The sequence below is a fragment of the Lampris incognitus genome, chromosome 2 (genome assembly GCF_029633865.1).
Source record: "Lampris incognitus isolate fLamInc1 chromosome 2, fLamInc1.hap2, whole genome shotgun sequence".
Lineage (NCBI taxonomy): Eukaryota > Metazoa > Chordata > Actinopteri > Lampriformes > Lampridae > Lampris > Lampris incognitus.
The window spans coordinates 36837705-36852962 of record NC_079212.1 but is presented as its reverse complement, the minus strand read 5'-3'; the positions used below and the strand labels follow the sequence as shown (position 1 = coordinate 36852962).

The following is a 15258-nucleotide window of genomic DNA, read 5'->3' as shown; positions in this document are numbered from 1 at the left end:
GTCAACGAGCAGATGACACAACGATATTCTTAAGACAGACATCAAATTCCAACAACTGTTGGAAAAATTAAAAAATTCTCCAAAGCTTCAGGGTCACAAATATAATCACACAGATCTGGATCATTTAGGACACACACAGGTATTCATACAAAAAAATACAAGCGTATATACATTACAGCAAAAAAAAAAAACCCTTTTTTTGTTTCCTCCTTCTTCTTCCCATTCTACCAGCGGGTACCTGCCACCCTGCTGGCTCAGTTCAGATTGTGATAGCACCACCAGTGGTAAGTCTGTCCTCATTTTGTATCCATAAGTTCTTTAATATGAATGGCTCCCCTTTGAAAGAAGTTAAAAAAAACACACCGAACAGATATATAAGAGATGTGCAAGGAAACAGGTATTGAAATATTTGTTGTGTCAAACTTTAAGAAAAACTTCCTCCTATTCCTTTTCGAACATGTTACAAATAATCTGATGTTGTGAGTTTGATGTGCAGATTTGTTGATCACTTCAGATTATTGGCAATGGCTTATCTGTATGTTATATCCTGCTTATTTACATATTCAAAATAAATCATCATTCATTCATTCATTCATTCATTCATTCATTCCGTCATTCATTCAAACTAGTAGTTACCATATTTAATGCCCAGCTTCCCAACTGTGTAGTTTATTTTCATTATAGCCTTTTTACAGGTAGTAAGGAAAGGTTGATTAATTTATTTGGCCTTTCATGTCTTCAGGGCCAATGTGACTGTCGTCTCCACGTGGAGGGTGCAGCCTGTGACAGCTGTAAACCTTTGTACTGGAACCTCTCCCCTGACACTCCTGATGGGTGCTCCAGTAAGACACACACACACACACACACGCACACACACACAAGCACACATATTCAGATTCTATGAATTTTAAACACTTGTTTTAACATCAGAGATGAACAAATGCTTGGTCTCATCGGGGCATCCAGGTGGTCTATTCCATTGCCTACCAACATGGGGATCGCCAGTTCGAATCCCCGTGTTGCCTCCGGGTTGGTCGGGCATTCCTACAGACACAATTGGCCATGTCTGCGGGTGGGAAGCCGGATGTGGGTATGTGTCCTGGTCGCTGCACTAGTCCCTCCTCTGGTTGGTCGGGGCGCCTGTTCAGGGGGGGGGGACTGGGGGGAATAGCATGAGCCTCCCACGTGCTACGTCCCCCTGGCGAAACTCCTCACTGTCAGGTGAAAAGAAGCGGCTAGCGACTTCACATGTATCGGAGGAGGCATGTGGTAGTCTGCAGCCCTCTGCCCCGAATCGGCAGAGGGGGTGGAGCAGTGACCGGGACGGCTCGGAAGATAGGGTAATTGGCCAAGTACAATAAGGGAGAAAAAGGGGGGGGTACATGGTCTCATGTTTTCTCTCTGGGTTCACACCACAGGCTGTGAGTGTAACATCCCAGGGACTGTGAGCAGCGTGGCTGAGTGTGCACAGGTAAGTCACCTTGTTTCCTCACCTCTGAAGTGTGCCTTGGACTGTGGATACATAGGCTGACAAGGGCCTTATTGTTTCTCTCAAAACCAATAACAGTGAGTGATGCTATAAGCCTAATCTTTACTGTAGCATACGTCACAATATAGTTACTATTTTAGTGGAACAATGGGTCTCTGTTCCCTCCTTATGTAAAGCAGTAGTCAGTCAAACAGCAGGGACAGCGGTTGTAGTCCAGCTTTTTCGTGTTTCATTTCAAAACGCTCCATGACACCAATTCATTCCATTAATTTCTGATCGAGACAGTAGATTTAGCAATTGGGTCATATACTGTACGATGCAGTACGCTTATCTAGAGATCTAAAATATTTACATTTATGGTTAAAAAAATATTGCATTAATTTGCCTCATCACTCAATGTTGGTGCAGGTATTCAAAGTTTGATACTGGAAATTAGCCAATACTAATAAGAGAACACTAAACTATATTCCCTTTACAGAGTACCAGTCAGAATCACTATGCTGTGTGCAGTGCAACCTGCATTTTGTCATCATGCTCCAGAGCTCTCTCTCTCTCTCTCTCTCTCTCTCTCTCTCTCTCTCTCTCTCTCTCTCTCTCTCTCTCTCTCTGTATTTACAATGCACCCAACAATTCTCTCTCACTCTCTCTCTCTCTCTCTCTCTCTCTCTCTCTCTCTCTCTCTCTCTCTCTCTCTCTCTCTCTCTCTCTCCTGGCAGAGCACCGGTCAGTGCCACTGTAAGCCCAACGTGTGTAGTGGAACCTGCTCTGTATGCAAAGATGGCTACTACAACTTACAGGGCCACAGCTACTTTGGTTGCCAAGGTGAGTTATCTCTCACCTGTTTATCAGACCGTCAGCCTGGTCAATGTAGTCATTTTAACCTAGTTAAAACGAAGCCCACAGGACTGAGCTGTTTGTAAAGGACTGTTATATTTCCCTCTTGCATGCAGGGAGATGCATAAGTAGTAATGTGACTGTTGACTGACTTCGGGAGGGCCCTGTGTGTATGATAAAAACAAAGTGTATTCGTATAATGATGCTGTATTACTGAATAAAAAAATCATGGAAGTTACTAGATGTTCTTATGGTTCTTTTTTTGTTGATGTTGTCAGCTAGCACCTTCTATTGTTTGATTGTGTGTGTTTGTGTGTGCAGGTTGCCAGTGTGACATAGGAGGCTCTGCAGGCCAGTCTTGCGGAGAGAGGAATGGCAGATGCCGGTGCAGGCCCAACGTGGAGGGTCCCAAGTGTAACCTGTGAGTCAGATGGGATGGTCTCACCTATCTCAATGCAATATTTCAGTTTGGAAGGAGGTCTGAGTTGTAATAAATCACATAACTCAGGCCATCCAACAGGACAGTGATTCAATTCACTGCTGTGCCTGAACAAGCTCATTCAAACAAACTACCTGTCAATCTATGATGCTTTCTGCAGCGTGAACAAAATTCTGAAGGTTGGCATCATTGAAGAAAATAGTGTAGATTGTTAATCTAATGCAGCTGGGGTGTTTTTGTTCAGTGTCACATAAATAGATCTGCAGCGACAATATATGATTTAGCGAAATAAGCATGCTTTTGCGTGTGTCTCTTTATCAACAATTGAAGTCACTTCAATTTTTTTAGTCCCAACAAATTTATAGCAGTTCATCTTGGTGTCTTCGGTGCTGAGACAGATTGATAATTTACAGTTAGTTTCATAGCACAGACGTGGTACAACCACAAGACCTCACATACAGTCCAAAGGGACAGTTGAAGGTGTAAGTCTTGTTTATATCTCTATGTGGAAAAATGACATGGAGAGCATGATGCTTATGGAAGGAACTGCTTCTATCTATGGCATAAAATGAACATCAAAACTCTCATGTTACCAACTGTTAAAATTGCCATTTAAAATTTAAGATGGCCGATTTTGTTTCAAGGGTGTCTGGGTGGCATGGCGGTCTATTCTGTTGCCTACCAACATGGGGATCCGTAGTTCGAATCCCCGTGTTGCCTCCAGCTTGGTCAGGTGTCCCTACAAACACAATTGGCTATGTCTTTGAGTGGGAAGCCAGATGTGTGTATGTGTCCTGGTCGCTGCATTAGCGCCTCTTCTGGTTAATCGGGGCACCTGTTCAGGGGGGAGGGGGAACTGGGGGGAATAGCATGATCCTCCCACCCGCTATGTCCCCCCTGGCGAAACTCCTCACTGTCAGGTGAAAAGAAGCGGCTGGCGACTCCACATGTATCGGAGGAGGCATGTGGTAGTCTGCAGCTCTCCCCAGATCGGCAGAAGGGGTGGAGCAGCGACCAGGACGGCTTGGAAGAGTGGGGTAATTGGGAAGAAAAAGGGGGGAGATTTTAAAAAAAAACATTTTTTTAAACTGTAAAATGGGTTTTGAACTGGGTTTCAACTGTCAAGACAGAAGTTAACATGTTGACATCTTGCTTTCTGTACCTCATCCAGACCTCTCCCACCATGTGCTGTTCACACCAGAAGAAGCTGTTTCCAGATCAGCTGTCCTGGTCTATAATATGGCGTCTTCTCTTTCTCTCTCTCCTTCTCCAGCCCTCATGCAGACCATTACTTCCCAGATCTCCACCACCTAAAATTTGAGATCGAGGAGGGGAGCATGCTGGACGGGCGACCCGTCCGGTTCGGCTACAACCCTCTGGAGTTTAAAGGCTTCAGCTGGAGGGGCTACGCTCAGATGTCCCCCATACAGGTAGAACACTCACATCTCACCTTTGACCTTGTATTGAGTCTATTTTGCTAAAAGAAAATGTATTTAGATATAGTGAACAATTAATTTGTACACCAGTTATCCAAAACCACAAGCACAGATTTGTGTTTATATGCACACTAACTACATACACTATGAAAGGAAATGTATTAGTAGTGTTTTTGTTGCCATTTTATGAATTATATCTGGATTTCTGTTTTGGTTGTGACCCCTGGTTATACTCCACCTGCATGTTACTCTGGGCTTAAAGATTTTCCTTTGCATCCTGAAAGCCAGTTTACACTTTGGCTAAATGGTGTGTAGGTTATATAAAGAGATAGCTTGACATTTTGGATTTGTCTGTTACTTGTTGATACCAGGCCCAAAAAACAGTTTTGGAGAAAAGGATGTGGCACCACATTCATTCAAAAAAATTAAAATCAATAGATATGGCGACCTGCAAGCTAGCTCGGTACCTTATGGCTAGTTGGTACTCCTGTTAACAAATCCACTGGGGACAGTGGAAGATAGACTATATAAACTTTTGTTTTATGGTGAAGCAAGCTCCTGGTGAAGGTAAATAACAGACTGATCCCCATCAGGAACACATTTCAGGAATGTTCTGAGGGGTGAAGGGAAGTGAACTGATGGTACGCTGGGTGGCTGGTTGGCTTTGGCTGCTATGGTGATGGTATTAAGGTCTCACCTTTATTTCAGTCTGTCTTTTTTGCAATGTTTTATCCCTTCTTCTCCCCCCCCCCCCATTCATCCTACTCCTCATTCTCTCATCTTCCTCCTTTTTCTTCTCTCTGACTCTTCTCCCTCTATCCTTTGGACTTTGCTTGACTCTCCTTTCTTACTTGTGCCTTTACTTTCCCCCCTCCCTCTCTGTTCTTTCTGTCTTTTCTTCTTCTACTCTTCACTCCTCACCCTTCCCTCCTCCTCCCTCCTCCATTATTCCCATCTCCTTTCTTTCCCTCCCTCTGGTCTCTCCTACCCCCCCCTCCCTCTGCACTCCTCTCCCTTGATCTTCTCCCTCTTCCTCCATCAAACCAATCCACTCCAACAACCCTAAAACTGTCTTGCCCCCTCCCCCTTTGGTTTGCCCTACCTATCCTGCTGAATACCCTGCTGCTGCCTGTTGCCCCTCTCTCCCCGGTGCCAGTCCAAGGTGTTGGTTTCAGTAACGGTGGGCTCTCCAGACCTTTTCCATGTGGTGCTGTGCTACGCCAATCGAATGGGCTCCAATGTATGGGGCAGGGTGTCCGTCATAGAGGATGGCAGGAGCTTCTACTGTGGCAACTGTAAGTGTTGAATAAGGAGAACACTGCAGGAGGCTCCTCCCCTGCTCCCGTGTCTCCTGTCAGTCATTCTGCGACATTGGTGCAGGATGGCTGTGTGTGTACTTGTGCATGTGTACCTGTGTTTGTGTGTGTGTGTGTGTGTGTGTGTGGAGGGAGTCTTCCCTAAAGTGTCTACTGTCTTCTCCATCTCCTTCATCTCCTACTGCAGATGAAGCTCGGTGATGCTTCATCATTTTCATTTATGCTCGGTCGCTCTAAACATCTGATCAACGTCACTCAGCACAGACGAGAGTGTGAAGTCATATCAGCACGAAGGCTTTAGTGAAGGGTCATGTCATCTCCATGGTAACAAGATGCCATTCAGCATCAAAAATAAACGTGGTATCCTAAACGTGCTAACCAATCAAACTGCACAGCAATCAATTACAATGTCTATAATATGACAAAAGTCTTAATTTTTGTTAAGAAAAGTTGTTGTTGTGGAGCGGCAAAGCATGAATGAACTCTCTAGTACAGGGTCAGTGTCCTCTTCCTCTTGACTCATTTTCCTCTTGGGAGGAAGTCGGTTCTCCTTTCCTCCTACTCTGTCCGTCTTTCTTCTGGGTCCCATCTCATTCGCCTGTCGGGCTGAGGAGGTGATGGAGGCGTGTGTTCCATGAGGCATTCTGATTGGTTACGGCATGCAGCTCCTTCTCGCTCTCCTCAGATGAGGAAGTCCCCAGTTCACCCAGGGTCACATGTCAACATCTAGATTAGGGATCATGGCTAAGGCCTTACTTTCTGCTGTTGCTCCCTCTACACCTCCTCCTGTCTCCTTCCCCCTCTCCTTCTCCCCCTCTTTTCTCTTTCCTACCCCTCTTCTCTCACCACTCCTTTCTCTCTATCCTCTGTTCCACACTTTGAATTCTTCTCTTTTCTTTGCCTTTCTCCCTCTCCTGGTTTTCTCTTCTTCCCTTTCTCCTTTTACTCCTTCCATCCTACCTTCCACTTCTTTGCTTGCCTCTTCTTCTCTCCATTCCTTTTCTCTGCTGCCCTCTCTCCATGTAGAGTGCAGTGAAGCTTCAGGTTCATGTCAGCGAGGCAGACGTCTATCTGACTCGCGTCATTCTCAGATACGTTAACTCTGAGGGCGCCACCTCCAACGGTAAAATAACAGCCTATCAGAGCAGCCGCAGAGGTACGTCCCCACCAATCACATGCGAGCATTAGTAGGAGCTTTCTTCCTCTGTTAGAGTGGGGTGGTGGTATTCATACAGGGGATCTACAGTATTTGTGTGTGTGTGTGTGGTATGTGAGTGACCAGGTGGAGTGTGTGACGTTTGTGTCATGTGAGGGAAAGGATTTTTGTGTGTCTCTGTGATGTACATGTGTGTATGTTTGTGTGTTTGTGGTGAATATGGGGAATGTCTTTGCCTCTGTGTGTTTCTGTTAGTTTTGCGTCTCCGTGTGCTACAAATGAAAGCATATCGGAGCAACTATGAAGACTTCACTGTAAAAGTGTCATATTGGCCACGCATCAGAGCCCCTGTAGTTTGAAACCCGGATTTGTTTTCCCAGCAGTTGTGATAAAGATGTTGCATATTTCCTCCTGAAATTATTTAAATATTATGTTACTCATTGCAACAGTTTTAACCAAAGTTAGATGTTAAAAAGGAAATTAGGTTGATTTTGTAATTAGTTTTCAACAGTAAATTTCTTATTTTCATTTTTGCACATTTAGTATTCAGTTGATTGCATTTTCGGCTAACGCCATTATATTCCTATTCTTAATTAGCATGCTTTTCTCTTATGTCTGCTTCTTATCTCATTTTGTGTGTGTGTGTGTGTGTGTGTGTGTGTGTGTGTGTGTGTGTGTGTGTGTGTGTGTGTGTGTGTGTGTGTGTCCCAGGTTCTGAACAGTCCAAACAGATTGTCTTTGCTCCGAGCGTGGAGCCGACCTTTGTCAACGTTCCCCAGAACAGTTTTGTAGAGCCGTTTGTCCTGAATCCTGGAACCTGGACTGTAGTCATAGAGGCGGAGGGCATATTATTGGTAATACACACACACACACACACACAGACAAACATGTAGTAAAAGGAACATGAATTACAGTGGAACATGCAACATACAGTGGAACATATGGTGGAAATAGATCCTATTTCATGTATCATGTAGACTTCACATACAGCTGAGTAATTTCAGCGATAATAATTTAGAACAACTTGTGCTTTGCAGAATTTCCTTTTCTCTTTAAGAATCACTTACACTGTGTGAATGGGCGGGGGGTGCTTCTGTATACAGGAATACCTAGTGTTGCCAGCTATATGAGCCTCCCTTCATAGCCAGGTCTGACACTGCATTGATATAGATGCCAGACTAGCATTTGCATGTTATCAATGCCGTGTGTTAACTACAGGATTACCTGGTGCTCCTGCCCAGTGCCTACTATGAGGCCCCCATCCTGCAGATCAGAGTCACAGAACCCTGTACCTACAACCCCGGGCCTGATGCCAGCCAGAAGTCAGTATATGTACACACACACACATACACAGAAACTGTACAGCCATGGGCCTACACAAGCCAGAAGTACAAACACTGCTGTTTTAATGAAGCCATCTGGAACAGTGGTCAGCAACCCTGCATCATCTCATTTTATTAATTTGAAAAACTTCAGCCAGGCACCGGTAACAAATCCATCAACCCATCAACTAATCAGAGCCCACTTTTGCAGGTGTGCTGAGCATACAACATAAAATACAGCATCAAATTACTAAAAATGGAGAAATGTAAAACTGAGAAATGGGAAAATGAACAATTCGAACAAGATTAAAACATAACAATAGAAACAGTCAGCTGAAACTATTGCAAACTGAAGCATGGTGGTTTGAGATTTAATTTGCCTGAGGGATACCAGAGTATTGAGTTGAAGATTGTTCTAAGTATCTGGTGCACAGAAACTAAAACCAGACAGAGAGAAAAGCATTATTTACAAAGTTTAGAGAAGTGTTTTTATAACAGAAGAACTGTCTTTCACGTCTGATAAATCGAATCTTACGTCCCCTTGAAGCGTCCTGGGGCTCTCAACAAGATTGAGAGCCACTAGTGCAGCTGACTGTTCAGCTGCTTCGCTACTTATCTCTGTGTCCTCTCACCTGTCTGTCTTTCTGCCTGTCTAGCTGTCTGCTGTACAAGTATCTGTCTCTGGAGTCCTTCCCCTCTATCTCTGGAAACGATGCCACCTGTCGCTATGACAACCACCTGCCACGCCCCTGTCAGATGGAGAAGATCACACCGCGCCACCCAGACATGGCCATCTGCAGTGGCAATGATGTAAGAGAGAGCGAGGGGGAGAGAGAGGGAGAGACCAACCGAAAAAAAGAGAGCTAAACAGAAAGTCTGTGTAAGGGAGACTGTGTGGTAGAGACCTAGAGAGATAGAAGTAACGTGAGAGAGATTGTATGAATGAGAAGGAGGGAGGAAGGAAGTGACTGACTTTGTGATTGGATGATCCTGACTTTTTTAGTGTCTGACGGAGAATAATCCGTCATGAAAACACTGTCCATCCGTTCATAAATGCTTTTTCCTCTATCCGCTTTCAATGCACAGATTAATGTACAGATGCGAGGGCGTCTGCAAGCTACAGGTGACTATGTTTTGGTGGTGGAATATTCCAGTGAGGAGGAGACGCCGCAGATACTGTCCGTGTCTGTCAACATGCCTGGGGGACGCACACGCCAACACCAAGTCACCTTGCAGCACTGCAGATACAGGTAGACAACCATAATGGAAGAGCGGTTGTGCACATAGGTCACATTAAACATAACCCAACAATGAAAATACAGAAGAAGAATATTGAACAGGAAAGTTTTAACAAGAAATGATGAGATTCGAGAAAAAAAAAATCTAATACAAGGGTGTCCGGGTGGCGTGGCGGTCTACTCCGTTGCCTACCAGCACGGGGATCTCGGTTCGAATCCCCATGTTGCCTCCAGCTTGGTCAGGCGTCCTTACAGACACAATTGATCATGTCTGTGGGTGCGAAGCCGGGTGTGGGTATGTGACTTGGTCACTGCACTAGCGCCTCCTGTGGTTGGTCGGGGGCGCCTTTTCGGGGGGGAGGGGGAACTGGGGGAGTAGCATGATCCTCCTACGCGCTATGTCCCCCTGGTGAAACGCCTCACTGTCAGGTGAAAAGAAGTGGCTGGCGACTCCACATGTATCAGAGGAGGCATGTAGTAGTCTGCAGCCCTCCCCGGATTGGCAGAGGGGGTGGAGCAGTGACCGGGACGGCTCGGAAGAGTGGGGTAATTTGGCTGGATACAACTGGGGAGAAAAAGGGGAATTTTTTTTTTTAAAGAGTGGCCAATTTCTGTTTCTAGGTAGTGATGCGGTATTAGGCCTTTGTATATGCATGCATGGATGGAGCATATGTGTTTTTATTTGTGTGTGGGTGGAGTGTATTAGTGTGTGTCTGACAGGTGGAGGTTGTGTTTATGGTAGTTGGGGTGAGTGTTTGCATGTGTATTTGTACTATGTGGACCCAGCTGGCCTACAGTTTACTGTCTCTTTCTGTAATTAAGTATGTCAACAAGTCAGCAAGTCTTCATCATGGTGTGTGTGTGTGTGTGTGTGTGTGTGTGTGATATCTAGTTTCCTGTGTCGAGCAGTGACCATCGATGAACAGAACAGGGTGGAAATCTTGTCTCTCTCCTCTGATGCCGAGGTCCAGCTCATATCAGACCGTGCCAGCTTCTTCCTTGTGAGCTTTACACCCACATGATGACATCATGAAGGGCAGCGCCCACATCAGTCATTAACCCTTCTGCAATGTAACAGAGATTTTCCATCAAAAATGGGAGTTTTATCAGTCAAAAGAACAGAGTGTCAGCTTTTACATTGACAAGTATGTTATCAATGTTAAGATGTTGACACATTAACTCCAACAGACTTCAGCACATTGTCCCCACAATATATTTTGACTTTTGAAATTACTGATATAATTTCCAACTTTTTTTTGGAATCAAATAAGCTACACATTACCTACTATTATAGTAAAAACTCCATAACGAATACACATTGACATGATATTATCCAGAAGTAGACTTCCTGTTTTGACAATAGGTGTTATTACTTTTTTTCATTATTTATATTCTAATGTAAAAGAAGTTTTGGAATCAATTAATTCTTTTAGTTAACATCAAGGAGAGTAACTACATTTAGAAAGTGCAATACTCCAAAATTGCACAATGAGAATAACAAGTACACATGAGAGGAGGTAAGAAAGTAAATTTCCTGAGAAGAATGTGTGGGTTGGTTTCTTGGAAAGTCAACAATGCATATCTTCCTACTCCTGCCCAGCACAAAGTGTACCTGGTGCCAAAGGATCAGTTTACCATGGAGTATGTGGTGCCTAAAATGCACTGTATCAGCACGCATGGACAGTTCTCACCTGACAGGTATGGTAAACTTACACACCTGTATATACATTCATAGATACTTTCAATATAAGCACAAAAGACTGGATTATATTCCCATCAAGGGAAAGTGCATTGTGCCGGAGCAAGCAGACCCAAAACAGTGCAATAGTGCAGACTTAAAACAAAGTCAGTATGAAAATAATACCTTACTAACACTTTAACCACTACCTGTTGATGTATGCAGTCTGTATTTTAACTAAAAAAGAAGTAAGAAAAGAAAATGTCAGTCATAAACACTTCATTTTCCTCCCCTTTCCTCCATTCTTGCCTCCATTTCTCCCTGTGTGATGGAAAGAGAGATATTGTGGGATAGAAAATAAAGATTGCAATGGAGAAAAACAAATAGATAGACTAAACAAGACTAGGTCAAAACCTAGTTTATGTCTGGGCCGTGTTTGGTCAGTGTTCGAAATTGTGGCCAGTTTGTTACAGGGATAGTCAGTGGAAGTGTCTATAATGTGAATTCCTGGATATTAAATGTTCATCTGCAATTTCCTGTCGTGGTCCCAGTAATATTTTTTTTGTTAAAATGTACTGAAGTAGCATATCACATGACATGGTTAAGCTACGTTCAATACAATAGTGTTTACCAATGACGCCGTTGGTCGGCCAACCAATTGTGTAAACTTCAGTGACGTCATTAGTCACCTGATCCAGCAGCCCAATCATGTAACTTGTTCATTTTTGGCCCAGCCAAAAACTGTCAATCATAAACACTTATTTCCTTTCCCTCTCTTCCATTTCTCCTTTCTGTCCTCCTCTCAGCTCCGCCTGTGTGCCATCAAGGTTCCAGACCCCATCCGACTCCCTGGTCCTGAAGGAGGGTCAGGGCTCCTCCATCCAAGAGCCTGTCTTGGCCTCCCCACCAGGAGCGCCTACCTTGACCCGCCACCAAGGTGAACAGCCGACCTGGACAGGAGGAGAAAGACCCCCCCATGCAGCTGACAACAATAACCACGTCAGACTGGACAGTGTACAGGTAGGGAGATTTCCTTCTTTCTTTCTTTTTTTCTGTCCTCTTTGCTGATTTGTCTTTTTTCAGAGGAGAGTGAAGATAGGAACTAATGCGCCGAACTTTCGGCGCAGGTTGAAAACACACCTCTTTAAGAACTACTACCCTGTTACTTGTTCTTAGCACTTATTGTATTCACTCGTTTGAAAAAAAAACTCTTTCTTGCACTTTTACTTTAGCACTGGCTTTGCTCTTAGATGCTTGTTTAGATGCACTTATGACCTCTAATGACTAGTAGTTCTCCTGATTTCCTACGTTAAATGCACTTATTGTAAGTCGATTTGGATAAAAGCATCGACTAAATGACTAATGTAATGTAATGTAATGAGGGGCAGTGTTTTCCATGAAAATTGTTAGCTTACCTCAGCAGAATTCATTATTTGCAAAATAATGATTGACATGGCAATCCTCCAGTCAGTGCTAAGTAATTGCACTACTTCCTCCCAACACCTCACTGAGTAGAGAGGGTGGATAGACCACCCTCTGTGGAATGGGACAAATAAATGGGTGAAAAACAAAATTAATCATGGAAAAAAATGGACAATGTTGGAGACCCTGTTTTGTGTAATACCTGCCGTCATATTTCTCTCACTCTCTCGCTCTCTCTCCAGAATGCAGCAGTTTACTCCACTCGTGTCAACTCTCTGGGTCGATACGTATTCATCCTCCACTACCACCAGCCTCTCCACCCCTCATACCCAGTACAGGTCTACATCAACGGCGGGCGCATCTGGCAGGGTGAGACCCTCTACCCATGGGCAGGGATACAGCAGGGGGCATACTACCTTAGAAAAACCAAAGAGCACTAACTAGATGGGTTATAAAACTGAAAAGAAAAAAAAATCTCAACAGTTTGAAAGTGTCAAAAGTTTGTTAATGCAGAAGCGGTTTTGCATGGCAATATGATTTTTCATGGCATTTATGGTTATTCATTTTGTTGTTTGGAAATGTCAAAGCTAATCATGCATGACCTGTGACTGCTGTTGGGTAATATAAAGTTTATTCTTCATAGAGAGTTAACGAATCAAATCAAAACTGTATAAATGAAATCTTGGTTTTCTTCTTGCCCCAGGCCACGCCAACGCCTCCTTCTGCCCTCATGGTTATGGTTGCCGCACTGTCCTGGTTTCAGAGAACCAGATCATTTTGGACGTGACGGACCACGAAGTCTTCTTGACGGTGCAGATACCAGAAGGGAGGACTCTGTGGATCGTGAGTCCAACTGATCTTTTATAGTTTCCTCATCGTCCTCATCACCTCGCTGTTGTTGCCCTCTTTCTCCTCTCCTCTTATTTTTGATGGACTCCATGGCTGTTCAGCTGCTGTGGACATCACTCAATCTCCCCATCATTCTTTCATACGTCCATTCATTTGTCCGTTTCTCACCTGCCTCGTCATTCTCCTCTCCTCTTCCTCCTCCACCTCCTCCTACTCTGTATTCAAGTTAAAGGTCAAATTTTATTGGTCGCTGTGGGTGTTTGCACATGCTAGAAATTTGACTGGGTGGGATGCTCAACCTTCAAAACACAAGGAAATGAACAGGATGCTCCAAAATTAAAAAATTAAAAATATATAGTGGAATAAAATCTGTGGATGAGTCTGGACTGTCTCCGTTCCTCCTACAGGACTATGTGATGGTGGTACCAGAGGGCAGCTATAGTTCCAGCTACCTGAATGAAGAACCTCTGGACAAATCCTACGACTTCATCAGCAACTGTGGTCAGAACAGCTTCTACATCAAGTGAGTTTCTTAGCGGAAGAGGAACTTCCCATACAATCAGAGAGGGTCTTCCAGGATATTCCACGATACAGCTGTGGCATGGATCCCTTAGATAATCAGATAATCCACTTCAGTCATGGTTACTACAGAGCACACAGGTTCAGGTTTATTAGTGTTGTACAAATTGCTCCAATGTCTCCTGTGATACCTCAAAACTTTTACTTTGTAAAGAATACTGTATTCATTTTATTGTTGTTTTCGCTGTATCCTCAACGAAAGCTTGAAATGGTCTGCGACCAAAGGCTGGACGGCATGACTCTCGGTCTCTCGTCTGGCATATCTGGTCTGTCTATCTTGACAGATCTCTTTTTCCTCTACTGTCAATATTTTGGTCCTTTTTTTCCCAAATGTACAGTTGTCCAAAATAGAGTTATCCTCTTTTTCTTTTTTTTAATCAATGAGGCCAAGCTCTCGCCAGCTGAAGTAAAACTCCGATTATCCTTGTTTTCAGTGGCGATTCTTAAAAGATTTATGAATTTTTCAGTCTCCAATATTGTCACCAGTGTGACAGTCGTAGGTACATTGGCATAAGATGATTCTTCACAAAATATCCTCCTGTCCTCATACAGAAAGTTTGTGCAGTAAATCAACAACCACATTTTAATGTACCTCATCCTAGCATTGAATATTTACTCCCTGAAATCTGCCCTGTGGTGGACCAGTGACCCGTCTTTCCTGCCTCCAGCCCCCTATAACCCTCAAGCGGTCGAAGCAGTTGTAGAAAATGGCTGGATAAGCGAATGAAAGAACGAATGAATGGGTAAAAACTGAGACTCTTTTCCTCTTCTTCTTCTCATCTGTCTATTCCTCTAACTTCCCAGTCCCTCCACGGCCTCTCCCTTCTGCCTCAGCTCTGCCGTCTCTCTCTCTGCATTCTTCAACAACGGGGCTCTGCCCTGTGCCTGCCATGAGGTCGGTGCAGAGAGTGACACCTGTGAGTTGTTTGGCGGTCAGTGCCACTGCAGGCCCAATGTCATCGGTCGAGACTGTTCCATGTGTGCCACGGGCTACTGGGGGTTCCCCAACTGCAGACGTGAGTATCTGACACCCGCTAACAGACATGACAGGGGGGATGGTCTGAATAGTGTGGATTGATTGGCTGAAGTTCCCAAAGGAAAAAAAATAATGATTTTCAACATTATCTAGCTTGGGTGGCACGGTGGCCCAGTGGTTAGCGCTGTCACCTCACAGCAAGAAGGTCCGGGGTTCGAACCCCAGGGTTGTCCAACCTTGGGGGGTCATCCCAGGTCGTCCTCTGTGTGGAGTTTGCATGTTCTCCCCGTGTCTGTGGTGGGTTTTCTCCAGGTGCTCCAGTTTCCCCCACCATCAAAAGAAACATGCATGTTAGGGTTAATACTCCTGTCTGTGCCCCTGAGCAAGGCAATGGAAAAGAACTGGAGTTGGTCCCCCGGGCGCAGCATGAAGGGGGCAGCCCACTGTTCCTCGCTGCACAGATCACTGCTAGGATGGGTTAATTTGCAGTAACTGAATTTCCCCAAGGGGATTAACTTAATTAA

General features: G+C 44.4%; 1 protein-coding gene across 1 annotated transcript in view; it reads left to right on the top strand.

Moving 5' to 3' along the window:
- The window catches only part of lama5 (laminin, alpha 5), a 166069-nt gene that overhangs the window by 99967 nt on the left and 50844 nt on the right, over nt 1-15258 (top strand). The window contains exons 17-34 of the mRNA XM_056299591.1: nt 232-284; nt 743-842; nt 1419-1471; nt 2206-2311; nt 2645-2744; nt 4036-4192; nt 5355-5493; nt 7382-7524; nt 7889-7992; nt 8649-8802; nt 9079-9242; nt 10123-10231; nt 10831-10928; nt 11715-11928; nt 12573-12699; nt 13034-13173; nt 13587-13702; nt 14563-14774. Of these exons, the coding sequence (XP_056155566.1) occupies nt 232-284; nt 743-842; nt 1419-1471; nt 2206-2311; nt 2645-2744; nt 4036-4192; nt 5355-5493; nt 7382-7524; nt 7889-7992; nt 8649-8802; nt 9079-9242; nt 10123-10231; nt 10831-10928; nt 11715-11928; nt 12573-12699; nt 13034-13173; nt 13587-13702; nt 14563-14774 (2289 nt within the window). The remainder of the gene's footprint in view (nt 1-231; nt 285-742; nt 843-1418; nt 1472-2205; nt 2312-2644; nt 2745-4035; nt 4193-5354; nt 5494-7381; nt 7525-7888; nt 7993-8648; nt 8803-9078; nt 9243-10122; nt 10232-10830; nt 10929-11714; nt 11929-12572; nt 12700-13033; nt 13174-13586; nt 13703-14562; nt 14775-15258) is intronic.